The sequence below is a fragment of the Oratosquilla oratoria genome, chromosome 22, assembly GCF_046742065.1.
Source record: "Oratosquilla oratoria isolate Oo_2021 chromosome 22, ASM4674206v1, whole genome shotgun sequence".
Taxonomy (NCBI): domain Eukaryota; kingdom Metazoa; phylum Arthropoda; class Malacostraca; order Stomatopoda; family Squillidae; genus Oratosquilla; species Oratosquilla oratoria.
In genome coordinates, this window is record NC_134798.1 from 8,815,246 (window position 1) to 8,831,895 (window position 16,650).

At 39.8% G+C, this 16,650-nt stretch overlaps 1 protein-coding gene across 2 annotated transcripts in view; it reads right to left on the reverse strand.

Annotated features, from left to right (window-relative positions):
• Positions 1-3,665: 3,665 nt before the first annotated feature.
• Positions 3,666-16,650, reverse strand: part of LOC143037423 (unconventional myosin-XIX-like) — a 65,542-nt gene continuing 52,557 nt past the window's right edge. For both annotated transcript variants that reach the window (XM_076205588.1, XM_076205586.1), the window contains 2 exons: positions 15,308-16,170; positions 3,666-7,196 (listed from right to left, as the gene is read on the reverse strand). In XM_076205588.1, the coding sequence (XP_076061703.1) occupies positions 7,098-7,196; positions 15,308-16,170 (962 nt within the window). In that variant the 3' untranslated portion in view covers positions 3,666-7,097. The remainder of the gene's footprint in view (positions 7,197-15,307; positions 16,171-16,650) is intronic.

Here is a 16,650-nt window from a genome sequence, read left to right on the forward strand (position 1 = left end):
TACCTCCCACACCACCCCATCCATATTATTTTATGAATTAACTCATACAAAATTATAGGGACATCTTTTAAGCAACTGGGATTGCAGCATTAGAGACAAGATGCCATTACATTTGTTCTATTTGTGAACCCATATCTTCGTGGTCCAAAATAGAAAACACATCCAGTACTTCAAGATACTTCTGATTAATGTTTTGAAAATATAAATGTCACTTTCACATTGACAAGGAACTTTAATATAACCTCTTTTAATAGTAATACAGTTCATAGTGTATAAAAGTCATTTCTACCTCAGATGTACTTCAAGAATTTCTATGGAGAAAATCACAATATAACTTTCAAAACTTAGTATAAACAATACTCTCATTCAAAACCTTAAAAATTAGTGATTTCAGAAAGACAATTCCTTAATGTGTACATATAAATCAAGATGTCTGATGATCCTACAACTACCATGAAAAAAGATGAATGTTAACAATAAAAACAATCATTATTCACATGTTTTGATACCATATTCATAACTTCAGTATCAATATAACTAACAAAATATTAAAAATGAAAATGTCCAAAGCATATTATTTTTGTAAGAATAATGGACAATGCTTTCAACTTAAACATTATGCCATTACCTGCTAAGCAAGGCAGTTAGCATGGGAGAGATACTGCTGTTCTCCCTCATGCTTTTCATAAAGTAAATCACCTTTTGGGGCTTGGCAGCCTTCAGAGGCAATACAGCAAGACAGCACCTAGCCAAGCATTGGGCAGGGGACATGGATGACCTTTCATCCATTAGGAGCTAAACTAAAAATGACAGCAAATGGATTTTTTGATAGATGCACAATGGGTGAAAGGTGGGTATAAGCTTTGACTCACCCCCCCCCCCTTATATGCAGGAAAATGCCTTTTGATATATGGTATGGTATGGTTAGCCTTCAACACCAGAGTTCACAGGTAAAAATATATATAAATAAGCAAACAAAAACAAACACTTTCTTCCACTTGCACTATCCCTACTATTACAAAAATAATTATTGTTGCCCAAAGTTTCACTGACTGGAAACCTGCAGCCCTAGAGCAGCTGGCAACTGTACTTGGGCATCTCTCTTAGAAGAATCTTTGGACTGGTGTCTGTGTTGTACTTGTGTGGACCTGTTTCTGTGACACCAGCATAGTATGAGAGGAGCAGCTGCTGGTTATAAGTTCTCCACTTGTCACAAGGTGTAAGAAATACAGTTGAAGTTGATAGAAAGAGATCTTAGGCCAAGTCTAACCACTGCATGTTAGCCTTTTAGGGCTGCACATCCTATAAGAAAGTTGCTAGGTTTTGAAAATGGACAGTTCTGCTGTCTATCTTGTAGGACCACCACAAACAGGTATATTGGTCCCATCCCTGGTGTTTACCAGTAGATGTCACTTGACAACAGGGCTATACAACTCATTTTGCCTTGCCAATTCTTCGATTAAAAGCACTTTACTTACATACTTATACCAAAAGGCCTCTCCCTCTTCTATGGGAGGTAGCCAGCCAAATTATACATACATACATACATATACATATGCTGTCAACTCTTACATAACATGTATTACATAAATCTCCATTACAATTTCCTAACAATATGCCACCATTTTAATATACCGCATAAAGAATTCCTACAACATAACCTTAAGCGTAAATCCACATCTTTACTGCAGAATTTGCAACAAAAACAATATAAAAAAATAAACCAAATGAAATGACAGAATTCTTACCTTAATTAGGTGTAAATGCCTGATTTCCATGAATCTAAGAAACACCTAATGGTCAGACTAATTGGTCAACCTCTCCCAGTGGACAAAAATCTTTCTCATACATAATACACATCTGACCTTCACCTGACACAATAAATACCTCACACTGAAGGGAAATATGAAACTGAACATACTTGAGCAGTTACAAGAACAAAATCTAGAGTGGAAAGAAACTAATAGCTGTATATAAGCAACTCAGAATAACTATACTCAATTATGTATTCAAAGCATGGTAACATACATATAAGAAAATAAACAAAGACAGCCTAAAAACAGGACAAAATAAAACATTGTGAATAATAACTGGCTGCACCAAAATAACACCAACAGTACATCTATACTCAGAAACAAAAATCCATCTTATACAGCAGCACATGTGAATGACAAACACAATTCAATGGAAAAGCCCTCAAACCCACCTACATCTCACATCACGTCACACAAACAACTCCTCACATTCAACAGCATTCTATTCAAATACAATTTCTGAAGCTGTATCAGGGCTGTAGGATGTCACTATAATTGTTCAATATGTATATGGTGGTGGATACATGCCTCTGACATAGCTCCCATTGGGAAGAACCCCTTGGTATATAGATAGATGTATAGGGATGGGGTGAATAAAGGATTCATATGAGTTTGGGTGAAATAACAAGTTCAACAAGAAATTTATATTTAGGGATGCTTGCAGGGAAGGTTGTATAAAGGAATGATTGTACCCATGATGTTGTATGAAAGAGACTCAGAAAACAAGACAAAGAGGAGACATTTGTTCATGTCTTTTGAAATGATGTGTTCCAGAAATAGGTAGGTGTGCATGCTGCCTTGACTGACTACCTCCTTTATAAGGGGGAAGAGGCCTTGGTGTGGGTGTGTGGGTGTATATTATATATATATATATATATATATATATATATATATATACACATACTGCCAAGATAAGAGTGGTCCGCACTCAATAGAGCAAGATCCAGAGTCACAAGAACTGGTGACAATTTGGTTAAACGGAGCCTCAAGACCGAGTCATCCTGTGAGTGCAGAGAAGCTGTACAGAACAATGACCATGCCCTAAGCTCCTGTCAACTTTCACCTGACCTAGTGGACACCGACCTAGTCAATATTAACCAAAGAACACTTGAATGGCTGGCTATCTGGTGCAATAAGATATGATGAGATAGAAATATACATACATATACCAAACGCTTTACAAAAGAGAGGAATGTCTGTAGAGGAAGGACGGGAGAGGACAGAAGATAGGGGTGAATGGAGAAGGGTTGTGTATAGATGAGGCTGAGATGCATGAGGGGGAGTGGGTGGGGGATGGGGGGTGAGGAAGTATGTACAGTATGAGAAAAAATTTGACGCAGCCCAAAGGGATTCCTCCCCATCTTTTCCTTTCCTGCATGAGGGGACAGAGAGGGGGGGTCGCTGAATTTATGAAGCGGCCTTGCTGTGGATGTGCTGTGTCTTGCGACACTGCTTCTGACCCAGGGCAGTGGACAGGATGCAGGGATAGCCCATCATCTGGGAGGTGCCAAGATAGGAGGGAGGGAGGAGGGTGGAGGGGAGTGGAATATATGGGAAATGAAATGGGTGGGAGTGATTTCTATGACTTTTTCTTTTTGGCTACCCCCCGTGTAAGGGGGAAAAAGCCTTTGGTATATGTATATACTGAAGGCTTTTTCCCCCTTACACGGGGGGTAGCCAAAAAGAAAAAGGCATAGAAACCACTCCCATCCATTCCATCCCCTACATATTCCACTCACCTCCACCCTCCTCCCTCTCTCTCATCTTGGCACCTCCTGGATGATGGGTCATCCCTGCATCCTGTCCACTGCCCTGGGTCAGAAACAGTGTCGTAAGACACAGCATATCCACAGCTAGGCCGCTTCATTAATTCAGCGACACCCCCTCTCCGTCCCCTCATGCAGAAAAGGAGATGGGGAGAAATCCTCTCAGGCTGCGTCAAATTTCTCATACATAGAAATATAGGTGTTGCAAAAATAGACAGTAAGAAATGTGGGGGTGGGAAGGAGTCTGTCTGACAGGGTACAACAAAGGCTGTTCAGGTGGTTTGGGCATATGTAAAGAATGAACACAAAACAACTAGTATTGGGACTATGGAAAGCAGAAGTAAACAGAATGAATTAAACAGGAAGACCAAGAATAAGATGAATGGATGGGGTGAAGGAAGGTTTGGATGTATATGAAATGACTATTGAGAAGAGGAGAGTGCACAAAAGATAGGAGTAAATGGAGGAATACTGTAAATGGATGAAGGGGTGATTTGACCTGAAGAGATGTTTTTCTCATCTGCCTTATAATTTCAGGGGATGAGGAAAGGGTTGTTACACTATGAAGAGATGGGGGTAACCCAGCTCTTGTTGTCAAGCCCTATTGTGGAAGAGCTGTGCCAAACTGTATTGCTTTGACCAAAGGATCCTGTGTTTGAATTTACATGACTCTAACAATACAATTTTTATTATTATTCTTAGCATTACTGTTATAGAAATTCTTATGACATATATAGGCAGAACTATGTTGGGTAACTGCACATTATATGAGAAAAAAATGCACATATAAACACTCACACTCACATCATATAGGTAGTTATCAATTTGAGGTTAGGTATGACAAACTGGAGAGTAGGAGACAGGATCTAACAAGCATTGCTCCTTTCCTGTATACTACAATTAGGTAAATACAATTATGTTCATGTACTAAATACTGATTATTCTATGTACACTTTGTATGTCCATAACCCAAACATGATAGTTTCCTAAATAAATAAATAAATAAATATACAAGTATGATGAAAATTTATCTTGCTTGAAAATTTATCTTGCTTGAGAACTAGTATAATTAAACTTTTGAAATACCCACCCACATAAGAAAACATCCAGTAATTTCTCCAATGCATTCAGACACATGTGTAAGTGTATCTCCCTCTTCCCTCCCTCTTATCTTGGCACCTCCTGGATGATGGGTCATCCCTGCATCTCGCCCACTACCCTGAGTCAGAAGCAGTGTCATAAGACACAGCACATCCACAGCAAGGCCGCTTCATTAAATCGGTGACCCCTCCTCTCAGTCTTCTCACGCAGAAAAGGAGAGTACAGGAAGAAATCCCTTAAGGCTGCAACAAATTATTTCTCACACATACTCCCTCACCCCCCATCCATCCCCCGCCCATTCCACCTTATGCATCACAGCACCATCCATATACAACCATTCTCCATTCACCCGTCTTCTGTCCTCTCCCATTCTTCCTCAACAGACATATGCATACATACATACATAGTGTATATATATATATATATATATATATGTATATATATATATATATATATATATATATATATATATATATATATATATATATACATATATATATATATATATATATATATATATATATATATATATATGTATATTATATGTGTTTGTGTAACACAATTCACAATATACATGGAGAGTGGTAGGTACTTGTTTGTAATATCATATCCTGTGTTTTTTATTTATGTCTGGATGATGATTAGTTCTGTTGTGGTGTCTGTATCTATTTAGTTTGTCTCAAAGAAGAGCTCTTGTGAATTAGCCCAGATTTGTGATGTGTTTTGTCTTTCCTGTTTAGGGTGTACTCAATGAATATGGGCAGCATGGTCTGAGGTGTTAGTTTGGTTTCCTGTAAAAGTGTGTATATGTATATTCTTGCATGTGTGTGTGTATATATATATATATATATATATATATATATATATATATATATATATATACATACATACATATACATATATATGGAACATAAGCACCAATGAAAATAAACTGAACTTAAAAATGTACCTAAAGCAAAGTAGGCCAAAATTATATTTTTTTTAAGTTTCATTTCCTATAAAGCTATCAAATGCAACAGTGACTAGAGTATTATGGCATCACTGTTAAAAATTACCAATATAAATTGTGCATACACATATCACACAGTCATACATATCCTGTAAGTACATTATAGCTGCTCAGATATAATGGAAGATTTTTATGTCCTGGAAGTTCTTTGATTTTCTTTTCCTTCTTTCTTTTCAACTTATATGCAATTATCCACAAAGCAAGATGAGTAGGCATCAGAGAAATCCTCACCCCTACTAATACCACTACACTCATCCCTTTCACTCCTTGCCACCAGTGAGTGGGACCAAGGGCATAGTTCATTGTATCTAGCACTACAAAGTCCTCTGTAAGGGGTACCATCCTAGCATCCAAATAAGGGGAATTTGCGACATTAAACCAAATCATCGTCGCCACATTTCTTCCCCAACAATACTTCTAGTTCCCAAGCATATCCCTTTCATGGAACACGTCAACATCAGAGTAAAATGGTCAAAGGATTTAGTGAATACTGCAAAACACAGATGGAAGAGTTCTGCTAAAATGTGTTTTATGAGAGGACCATGGAAGATATTAACAAACACAATGAAAGAGCTTCTAATCAGGATGCCAAGTGAGCAAAATTGCATGTGAAAGAAACAATGAACTGAAGAACATATGAACAAGGGCAATGACCTGTTCCATGAGAGGGGTGCACTTGGGATGAACTAGCAGTACTTCTGGGAGAGAAACAAGGTACAATTTTCATATTTTTAAAGCTGGATGAAGTGAAAGGTATGAGCAAGGTAAGAATGAAAGAGGTGAGGATTTCTGCTTCCCATTCCTAGCTGCCTTACTTTGCAGGTTATGGCATACCAGTTAAAGAAGAAAAAGTGAAAGGACTGCTAGAGCCACTTCCAACAATTTCTCAAATAACACGAACTGTGTTCTTCTTTCTACATTTACAAAAAAGAGTAAAAAGACCTTAGAAGTAGTCACATTTCCTTCCCATCTCACCAGGATTCTGCACCAGAAACAGATATCACATTTCTCTAGATACTGCCAATGTATTTTTTCATGATTACTAATATTTCTAGATTTATTATGCAAAATGATATGTATATGGAAAGTTGTATTAAACATTATATCAAGTTACATCAACACATTCATGTCTTAAACATTTGCTCAGAATAACTACCTATTATTTCTTTTATCACAAATTTTTAATACAAAAGGAATGGCTAGGGAATGTCACATACTAAGCTGCCAGAGGTATGTTAATTTCCCCTTTCAGATTTAGACTAACTCCATCAAACTTGAGCATGATAATTCAATGTTGACCACGTACATAGAGTCAAAAGATTGTAAAAGGAATTCTATTCATACCTATGTAATATCACCATAAGAAATGTATATGGGTTTTTAAGAGATGACAGGGTAAGTAAATATTCAATTAAAAGCATCTAGAAAGCCTTGTGGCAGCTCCTGGAAGGGCATATGATAAGAATATGGCAGGCAGGTGCGACGGGTATGGAATTTGATGGCGACCTGAAAATAAAGACATAAGAATTATTTTCTAAACATCTTGGTATACCTTCTTTTTAATAATAAAACAATATATGCTACAAGGTACATTAATTATAATTGTTCTAGTTGTAGTAAACACTATTACTGATAATGCAGAACATTTATCTTGATATATGGGCACATTTAGATGGTGGAGAAATACAGGCAACACATTGTGAGTTTATTTTAGCGACACTCCAGAGACCAGGTACTATCCTAGAACATCACTATATTGAATTCACGATGTTTCACTTGCATTTCTTCACAATCCAAAATAATAGAAACTGATACGTGCAACTACAGAAATGATTAACAAACTTCCTAGCTGGTTGAGAATGCAGAGTATCTCAGAACAATCATCAATCAGGGATCAAAAGACTGAATGGCATCCCCCAAGGGGCATTACTATCACCAACAGTTTTGGCTTCATCCTCAAATGGTGCTAAGTCTGCCAATCAACAACTTGTTCATGAACAAACTCCCCACACTAAACCCAGAGTACATCAAAGTTTTCACATGTGTATGACCTAACAACAATAGCCCATCACTGTAACTATAAAATCTATATACAAAAGTCTTTTTCCCCCTTATAAGGAAGGAAAGGTAGTTGCAGTGGGAAAACAGGAGAGAAATAAGAAAAGATGAGGTGAAAGCAGTTATTAAAATGATGAGAGCAGGTAAGGCACCTGGGTTAGATGGGTGTTATGCGGAGTGTCTAAAAAAGGGAGGATTAGGAGTGGAACTGAGGGAGTAGTAATTGGTGAGGAACAGTGTGGGTTTATGACAGGTCGGGGTTGCTTGGATCAGATTTTTGTGGTAAGGCAGATATGTGAGAAAGCTTTGGGAAAATGTAAGGATGTTTTTTTTTACCTTTATTGATTTGGAAAAGGCTTATGACAGGGTAGACAGGAAGGCATTGTGGAAGGTTTTGTAGATATATGGGATAGGAGGAAAAATGTTAAGAGCAGTCAAGAGTTTTTACGAGAGTAGTAGAGTCTATGTTAGAATCAGGAATGGAGAGTGTGTGGTTTGGGGTAAGGGTGGAACTTTGCTAGGGATGTCATGTCACCATGGCTGTTCAATGGGTACCGTATTTTCCGGCTTAAAATGCGCATCGGGTTATAATGCGCACCCATGCACTTCGTTATCTCAGTACACAGATAGTGCGCACCGACGTATAGCGCGCATGCCCGATCGCATTTGTCTATAACGCAGTTTTACCTCGGTATTTATATAATGTGAATGAGGTTACATGGAGAAGTATTTTTCATTGGCTAGAGCCACCGCTGGGAAATCTGTTGATTTGTCACTAAATTAAGTGTTTTAGGCATCAATCACAACACAACTAAGAAAAAGTCGAAACTACATGTACCGGTATATGACTCATGTTGTTCGTTGGTCCCTTATTACTTTGTAGCTTAAATAGTTTGTAGGAAATATGATCTAAAAAAGTTTATTGAAAGTAAAATATACAGAAAAATTTTGGGATTTTTACAGAATGTTCATTTTATATCTTGAGGAAATAATTCGTCTTTACCATTTTATATTTAATACTGAAACAAACTACAGACTGTTTCATTTTAGCTTTGAACCTGCAATGACAGTGGTGAAATAAGACAGTCTCTCATCGAGGTGACGTTTAGTTAATATAACTCCCGAAAGAGGGTGTTGTAGTCAGGTGTTTGACACGAGTTTATGAACGGCCGCAACGGAATTTGTACCATACCTAAAGTGAAGCAACAAAGCCAACATAAAAATTCAAACTAGGATGCTGTGAACATGGGCAAATATCATGAATATTGATCATGTTTCATGGTGTTTAGGCCTATTTAAACATGAAAAATAAGATTCGATAGATACCTACCTATACCAAATATTTATATACGGTAGCCCATGCTGGCATATTCTTTCATGTCACCATGGCTGTTCTTCTTGTTCTCACGGAACGTCACGGAGAAGTGTGCCGTCCCGACTTTGTGACGGCCAACATCGTCACGTTGTTGTGAAAAAATTACACACACAGCCGCAGAATTTTTATCGTAGGCCATAGATAATGCGCACCCCCCATTTTTAGGCCCTTCCAACAGAAAAAAGTCGTGCACTATATGCCGGAAAATACGGTAAATGGATGGGTGGTGTGAGAGGCAAATGCCAGGGTAATAAGTCAGGGATTGGAGATACATATACCAAGGCTTTTTCCCCCTTACAAGGGAGGTAGCCAAAAAGGAAAAGGCATAAAATCATTCCCACCCATTCCATCCCTCAATACACTCCACACCCCTCCACCCTCCCTCTTACCTTAGCACCTCCTGGATGACGGGTCATCCCTGCACCTTGTCCACTGCCCTATCCCAAGACACAGCACATCCACAGCAAGGATGCTTCATTCAATTGGCGACCCCCCCTCTCCATCCCCCCATGCATAAAAGGAGAAGACGGGGAGAAATCCCTTCAGGCTGAGTCAAAATTTGCTCACACATACTACCTCACCCGCCATCCCCCCACCCATTCCACCTCATGCATCACAACATCATCCATATACAATCATTCTCCATTCACTCCTGTCTTCTGTCCTCTCACGTCCTTCCTCAACAGACATTCCCCTCTTCCCCAAAGCCCCCTTCACCCCATCCATCCACCTCATCCTAGGACATCCCTTCATCTTCACTCCCCCCACATCTGCCTTCCATACCTCTTTTACTAGTCTTTCTTCACTCACTCTTTCCATGTGTCCAAACCATCCTAATACTCTTTCATCAAACCTATCTCCCAACTCCCTTTCCACCCCCGTTCTCCTCCTCATTTCTCACTCTATCCAGCATAGTAACCCCTATCATACTTCTCAGACACCTCATCTCCAACACCTTCAAACTCCTTCTATCTTCCTCTCTTATGTTCCATGTTTCTGCCCCATACAGTGCTGTTGGCACAATCACTCCTTCATACAGTCTCCTCTTAGCATCCAATCCCAAATGTCTATTCCTCATTACACTTTTTATTCCACCAAGACATTTACTCGCTTCTCTCAATCTACATTCTACCTCCACCTCCACTCCACCTTTTCCTGCCACATTTGCATCCAAGTACCTTAAACTATCCACTTCCTTCAGTCGCTCTCCCTTAATACTCACTTCCAGTCTACTGCCACTTTCACCCCTTGTACATCTCATCACCTTACTTTTACCCATATTTATCTTCAGCTTTCTTCAATCACACACTCTCCCAAACTCTGTCACCAACTTCCTCAATCCCTCCTCCGATCCTGCCACAAGCGCAGTGTCGTCCGGAAACTACAGCTGGCTCACCTTCCACTTTTCTCCATTTTCTTTAACCATCTCCAATCACTGACCCACTACCCTTGCATTTACCTCTCGCACTACCCCATCCATGTATAAGTTGAACAGCCAGGGCGACATAACACATCCTTGACGAAGTCCCACCTTTACCTCGAACCAGTCTCTCTCCATTTCTAATCCTGACACAAGTTCTACTACTCTCATAAAAACTCTTGACAGCTCCCAGAAGCTTTCCTTCTATCCCATATATCCACAAAACCTCCCACAGTGCCTTTCTGTCTATCCTGTTGTAAGCCTTTTCCAGGTCCATAAAGGCCCAAAAAACATCCTTCCCCTTTCCTATAGCTTTCTCACATATCTGTCTTACCACAAAAATCTGATCTACACAACCTCTACCCATCCTAAATCCACTCTGTTCCTCACCAATTACTCCCTCTGTTCCTCTCCTAATCCTCTCAATCAAGATCCTCCCATAAGCCTTCCCAACTACACTTAACAAGCTAATCCCTCTGAAACTAATACATTCACACTTGTCCCCTTTTCCCTTGTAAAGTGGAACTATACAGGCACTCCAGTCTTACGGCACTCTACCCTCTCTCCAGCATACATTAAATAACCTCACCAGCCAGTCCACCATCACTGTACCTCCTTTTTTTTAGCCATTCTGCATGGCATCCATCCAGACCAGGTGCCTTACCTGCTTTCATCATCTTAACAACTGCCTTCACTTCATCCTTCCTTATCTCTCCTCCATTTTTCTCACTCATCACTCTCATTTTCTTAGCATTTCCCACTGCAGCTATCTTTCCCTCTCTATCCTCCTTCACATTTAGCAACTCCCTAAAATATTCTGCCCATCTTCCCCTTACTGCCTTCTCTTCCATTATCATCTCTCCATCTGCACCTTTTACCTTTTCTTCTCTACTTGATTCGCCTCCTCTTCCTCTCTTAATTTCTTCCCAAAACATCTTTTTATTACTTTCAAAATTTCTGTCATACTCTTACCCCATTTCACATCTGCTCTCCTCTTTGCCTCCTTTACCTTTTGCTTTACTTCTCTTTTCTTTTCTTTGTAACTCTCATATAACTCCCTCGTCCTATTTTGTAACCAATCTGTGAAAGCTCGCTTCTTCTCTTCTACAACCTTCTTTGTTTCCTCATCCCACCATTTACTACCCTTCCTTCTATTTCCTCCTGTCCCTCTTGTTCCACACACCATCTTTGCACACTTTGTGACTCCCTCCTTCAACCATCCCCATTCCTCCTCCACACCTAGCTTTACTCTATCCTTCACTCCCTCCCACTCCTCCTTCAGCTTCTTCTTGTACTCCTTCTCCTTTTCCTTTTCATTTAAAGAGTTCACTCTAAGCACTTCCCTACCTTTTGTCCCTTTCCTCTTTCTCCATCTATCCTCCACTCTCAACTTACCTTCCACCAAAATATGATCTGATATTCTCGTACTCTCTCCACCTTAGCACATGTACATTCTTAACTCTTCCTATCATAATCCTATTTACCACTACATAGTCCATTAACACTCTACCACCCTTCCATCCACCACCCTCTCCCATGTGTACTTATGCTTCACTTTCTTCCGAAACACTGTATTTGCTATCATCAACTCTCTTTCTAGACACATTTCCACCATCAACTCTCCACTATGATTCTTTCCTGGAACTCCACATTTCCCAACCACTCCATCAATTGGATCATTTCCTACCCTAGCATTAAGGTCTCCCAGTACTATTACATTGATATTTCTCCCTAAATCCTCTATCCACTCATTTAAATCTATCCAAAAAGCCTCCCTTTCTTCTACGCTCTTCTCACTGCCAGGCCCATATGCACTTACAAAAACCCACATCTCCTTTCCCAGTTTCACCTTCATTCACATTATCCTTGAGGAAACCTCCTTCCACTCCACTACACGTTTACCTATCTCTTCACTTACTAGTATAGCCACCTCTTCCCTCCCTCGCCCTCTCTTCACTCCTGATAACCTCCCACTTACACTCCCAAACTTACACTCGCCCTTCCCTTTCAGCTTAGTTTCACTCAAAGCCAACACATCCAACTTTCTTCTCACAAACATACTACCTATCTCTTCCCTTTTACTCTCATCTGTACCACATCCATGCACATTAAAAGACCCAAACCTTAGGGTGCTGATCGGAAAACTCCCAGACCCTCTTATGCCTTTGCTTTTTTTTTAGGAATGTCCCCTGTGGGGCTACAAGGAGAAGGATGCCTAGTCCCAATTCCTGTCCCTTTCTTCTCGCCTCTTACGATCCAAGTGGAATTACTTGGTGGCAGTATTCTTTTCCCCCACCACAGGGAGATGGTTAAAGAAAATGGAGAAAAATGGAAGATATGCCAGTTGTTGTTTGTTGACAACACTGCACTTGTAGCAGGATCAGAGGAGGGATTTAAGTTAGTGATGGAGTCTGGGAAAGTATGCAAAAGAAGTTGAAGATAAATGTGGGTAAAAGTAAGGTGATGAGATGTACAAGGGGAGAGGATGTCAGCAAATTGGAAGTGAGCATTAACCATTTCAGTACAATGATGCCTACGTAGGTGTCATGAGGCGCAAGTAGGTATATGAGGATGTTGGTGTTGGCACCTTAATTATATATTTTTGCAGTTGTACATGAGTTAACCCTGGATTCTGTGAACTGGTTTAATCACATTTTCTGTGTTTATTATTATTCAGAGTAAAAGAGAATGAGTAATACAGCAGTGACTTTATATTTTATAACACAAGTAGCATGATGAATCATACGTTTGGCAGCCAACTGAATTTGAGTCATATTGATGTGGTTAAAGGAGAGAAGCTGGAGGAAGTGGATAGGTTTAGATACTTAGGCGCTAATGTGGTGGGAAAGAGAGGAGTGGAGGTAGAATGTAGATTGAGAGGAACAAGTAAATGTCTTGGGAAATTAAAAAGTGTCATGAGAAAGGGTGATTGTGCCTATAACGCTGTATGGGGCAGAAACATGGAATATAAGAGAGGAAGAGTTTAAATGTGTTTGAGATGAAATGTCTGAGAAATATGGTAGGAATTACTAGGCTGAATAGAGTGAGAAATGAGGAGGCAAGAAGGAGAGCTGGGGTTGGAAAAGGAATTGGGAGATAGGGTTGATAAAAAAGTATTGGTATGGTTTGGGCACATGGAATGAGTGAAGAAAGATTAGTAAAAGAAGCATGGAAGGCAGAGGTGGATGTAGTGAATATGAGGGGGCAACCAAGGATGAGATGGATGGATGGAGTAAAAGGGGCTTTGGGAAAGAAGGAAATGTCTGTTGAGGAAGGATGGGAGAGGACAGAAGATAGGGGTGAGTAGAAAATGCTTGTGTATGGATGATGCTGTGATGCATGGAAGGGAGTGGGTGGGTGGGTTAGGGAGTACAAGTGAATGATATTTTGATGTAGTCTAAAGGAATTTCTCCCCATCTTCTCTTTTTCTGCATGGGGGACAAAGAAGGGGGGGTTGCCAATTAATTGGAGCAGCCTTGCTCTGGATGTGCTGTGTCTTGGGCAAGATGCAGGGATGACCCGTCATCCAGGAGGAGCCAAGAAAAGAAGGATGGGGGGGGGAAGGGAGTGGAGTGTGTGGGGAAAAAGTGTGTAAGGGGGAAAAGGGGGAAAAAGCCTTTGGTATTTTGGAATTTATTTCAAGCTATAAAGAGGGGAGTGCGTCAAGGCTGTGTTATGTCTCCAGATTTATTTAATCTATATGGAGAGATGATCCTTAGGGTAATTAGAGGGAATGGTAGGGATTAAAATTGGAGGATTTAATATAAATCATATCAGATATGCTGATGACATGGTATTGGTGGCTGACTCAGAAGATAAACTGCAACATCTATTGAATGTAACCATAAGAGCTAGTGAGGAGAAAGGTTTAAATGTAAATGTGGAGAAAACTAATATACTAGTGGCCAGTAAAACAGATCCACCAAGAGTGCAAGTACAAATAGCAGGGAGAAGAATAGAACAAGTAACCAAATTTTCGTACCTGGGAAGCGTATTGACAGAAGATTGTAGATGTGAAAAAGAAATAAAATCAAGGATAGCGATAGCTAAAAGCATGTTTCAGAAAATGAAAGGAGTTTTAACAAACAAGAAAATGTCTACAGATATAAGGAGAAGAACAGTTAAAACATTTATATGGTCAACACTATTATATGGTTCAGAAGCGTGGACAATCAGCAAAAAATTGCAGGAAAACTTAGAAGCAGCAGAAATGTGGATATGGAGACGAGTATTAAGAGTACCATGGACAGCGAAGAAAACAAATTAAGAAGTATTGAGAGAAATGGAGACAGATAGGGAATTGATGACAACAATAAGGAAAAGACAGTTGCAATTCTTAGGACATATAATGAGGAGGGAAGGGTTGAAAGAGGTGGTGATGATGGGAATGGTGGAGGGAAGGAGAGCAAGAGGAAAGCAGAAGGAGAAGTATATGGACGGGCTGATGAGGGCGATGGGAAAACAACTCAAACCAGCACAGATGTTACAAGTAACTAGGGACCGTGAACGGTGGCGCTCCATGGTTGCCGAAGTCCAAGAGGATATGGCACAACGGTAAGGTAAGGTAATATGTATAAGAGAAATAGCCTAGTTAAATACAAAATATCAACCAAAAACATAAACCTAGCTTAGTAAGCTGGAACTATGACTTATGCAAAACAGAATGTCTACATCCCTTAAGAAGTCTTCAGTAATGCTGTTTACCCAACTACCCATACCTATAAATACTAAATACATGACAGTTTATCTTTACATACTCCTTACCATAGGTATTCGTCTATAGGACAAAACTCCATCTTTGAAGAATAGTGAGACATTTCGATCAGCAACATTCAACTGAAGATTTTCAGGAGAACATTTCTTCAGAACTCCTGATGCATCCTTTAGTCCACACACAGTAGTAACCTTTAACTTCTGCCCTTCATTCATAGCTGAATACTTTCTTTCAAGCATTGTTCTCTCTGGACTAGATTGATCATCACTTGTTACTTCTCTATCCCCTCTGTCACTAGAGTCAACATCTGATTCTTCACTTGCTACCTCTTCTACACGAGTATTACGCCACTGACTCTGCTGAAGAATCTTCATAAGTTGTGCCCTCTTCTTTAGTACCTTTGGTTTTGGTTCTCCAGTGTCTTCATTTATGCTCTCTGTGTCAGTCTCAATTCCTGATTCCTCAGTTTCAAGAAAGCTCTGCCGACTTGCAGGGCCATTAATACCATACATGAGAGCCATATCAAAACTATGCAGATCTGAGGGACTGGTGACAGAAGTAGCACCAAGGCTAAAGTCAGATACTGACGTGCTCATACTATAGTGCCCACTGCTGTATGCAGAAAAGGTGGAGTACCTAGAGGAAGGTCTCAGATTCTTCTGTTTTAAAGATTCATATCTTTTTCTTGCATTCATTCCTTTTATATACTTCTGAATAGTCAAAATTGCATGTTTTGTTGCTCTAAATTTCTTTTGTGCCAGCCATTTCCGAGTATTCTTCTGAATGATAAGTGAAGCACTTTTCATGGCAGTAAATTTTCTTTTGATCAACCACCCCTTACTGATGTGTTGTAAAAACAATGTGGCTGACTTCAGTTGTAAAAATTCCCTTCTGTACTTCCATCTTCTGAAGTCTGAAAGAATAAAAATGAGGTATCAACTATACAAAGGGTTTTATGCATTATAAGACAAATATATGTATATTAGTTGTGGGTTCAAGTCCTGCACTTCTCTCTGGTTCCCATCAGTGAGTGTTACCTGCCCCAATAGTCCAAGTGAATGGGACAAAGGTGACAACTTCAGCCACAACTATGCACCTCCTGGCATAGGTTCTTCACCACCAAGGCTCTTTTCCCCTAATATGGGGAATGGGCAAATCAAACTACACACCTACTTCACACATATTAAAACCAATTAACAGAGCTGGGCATGGGCATGTTCCTTGGTGCATTCCTATATGTGTCTCTCAGTGTCCTGACTATATATGTGTCAGTTAGGACACCGAGGGACACACCTAGGAATGCACCAAGGAACGTCCCCAGCTCTGCCAATTGACGTCCATCTCAGCACTTCATGGATGAAATCTGTGACTTCCTACCACACTGGCTCACCAC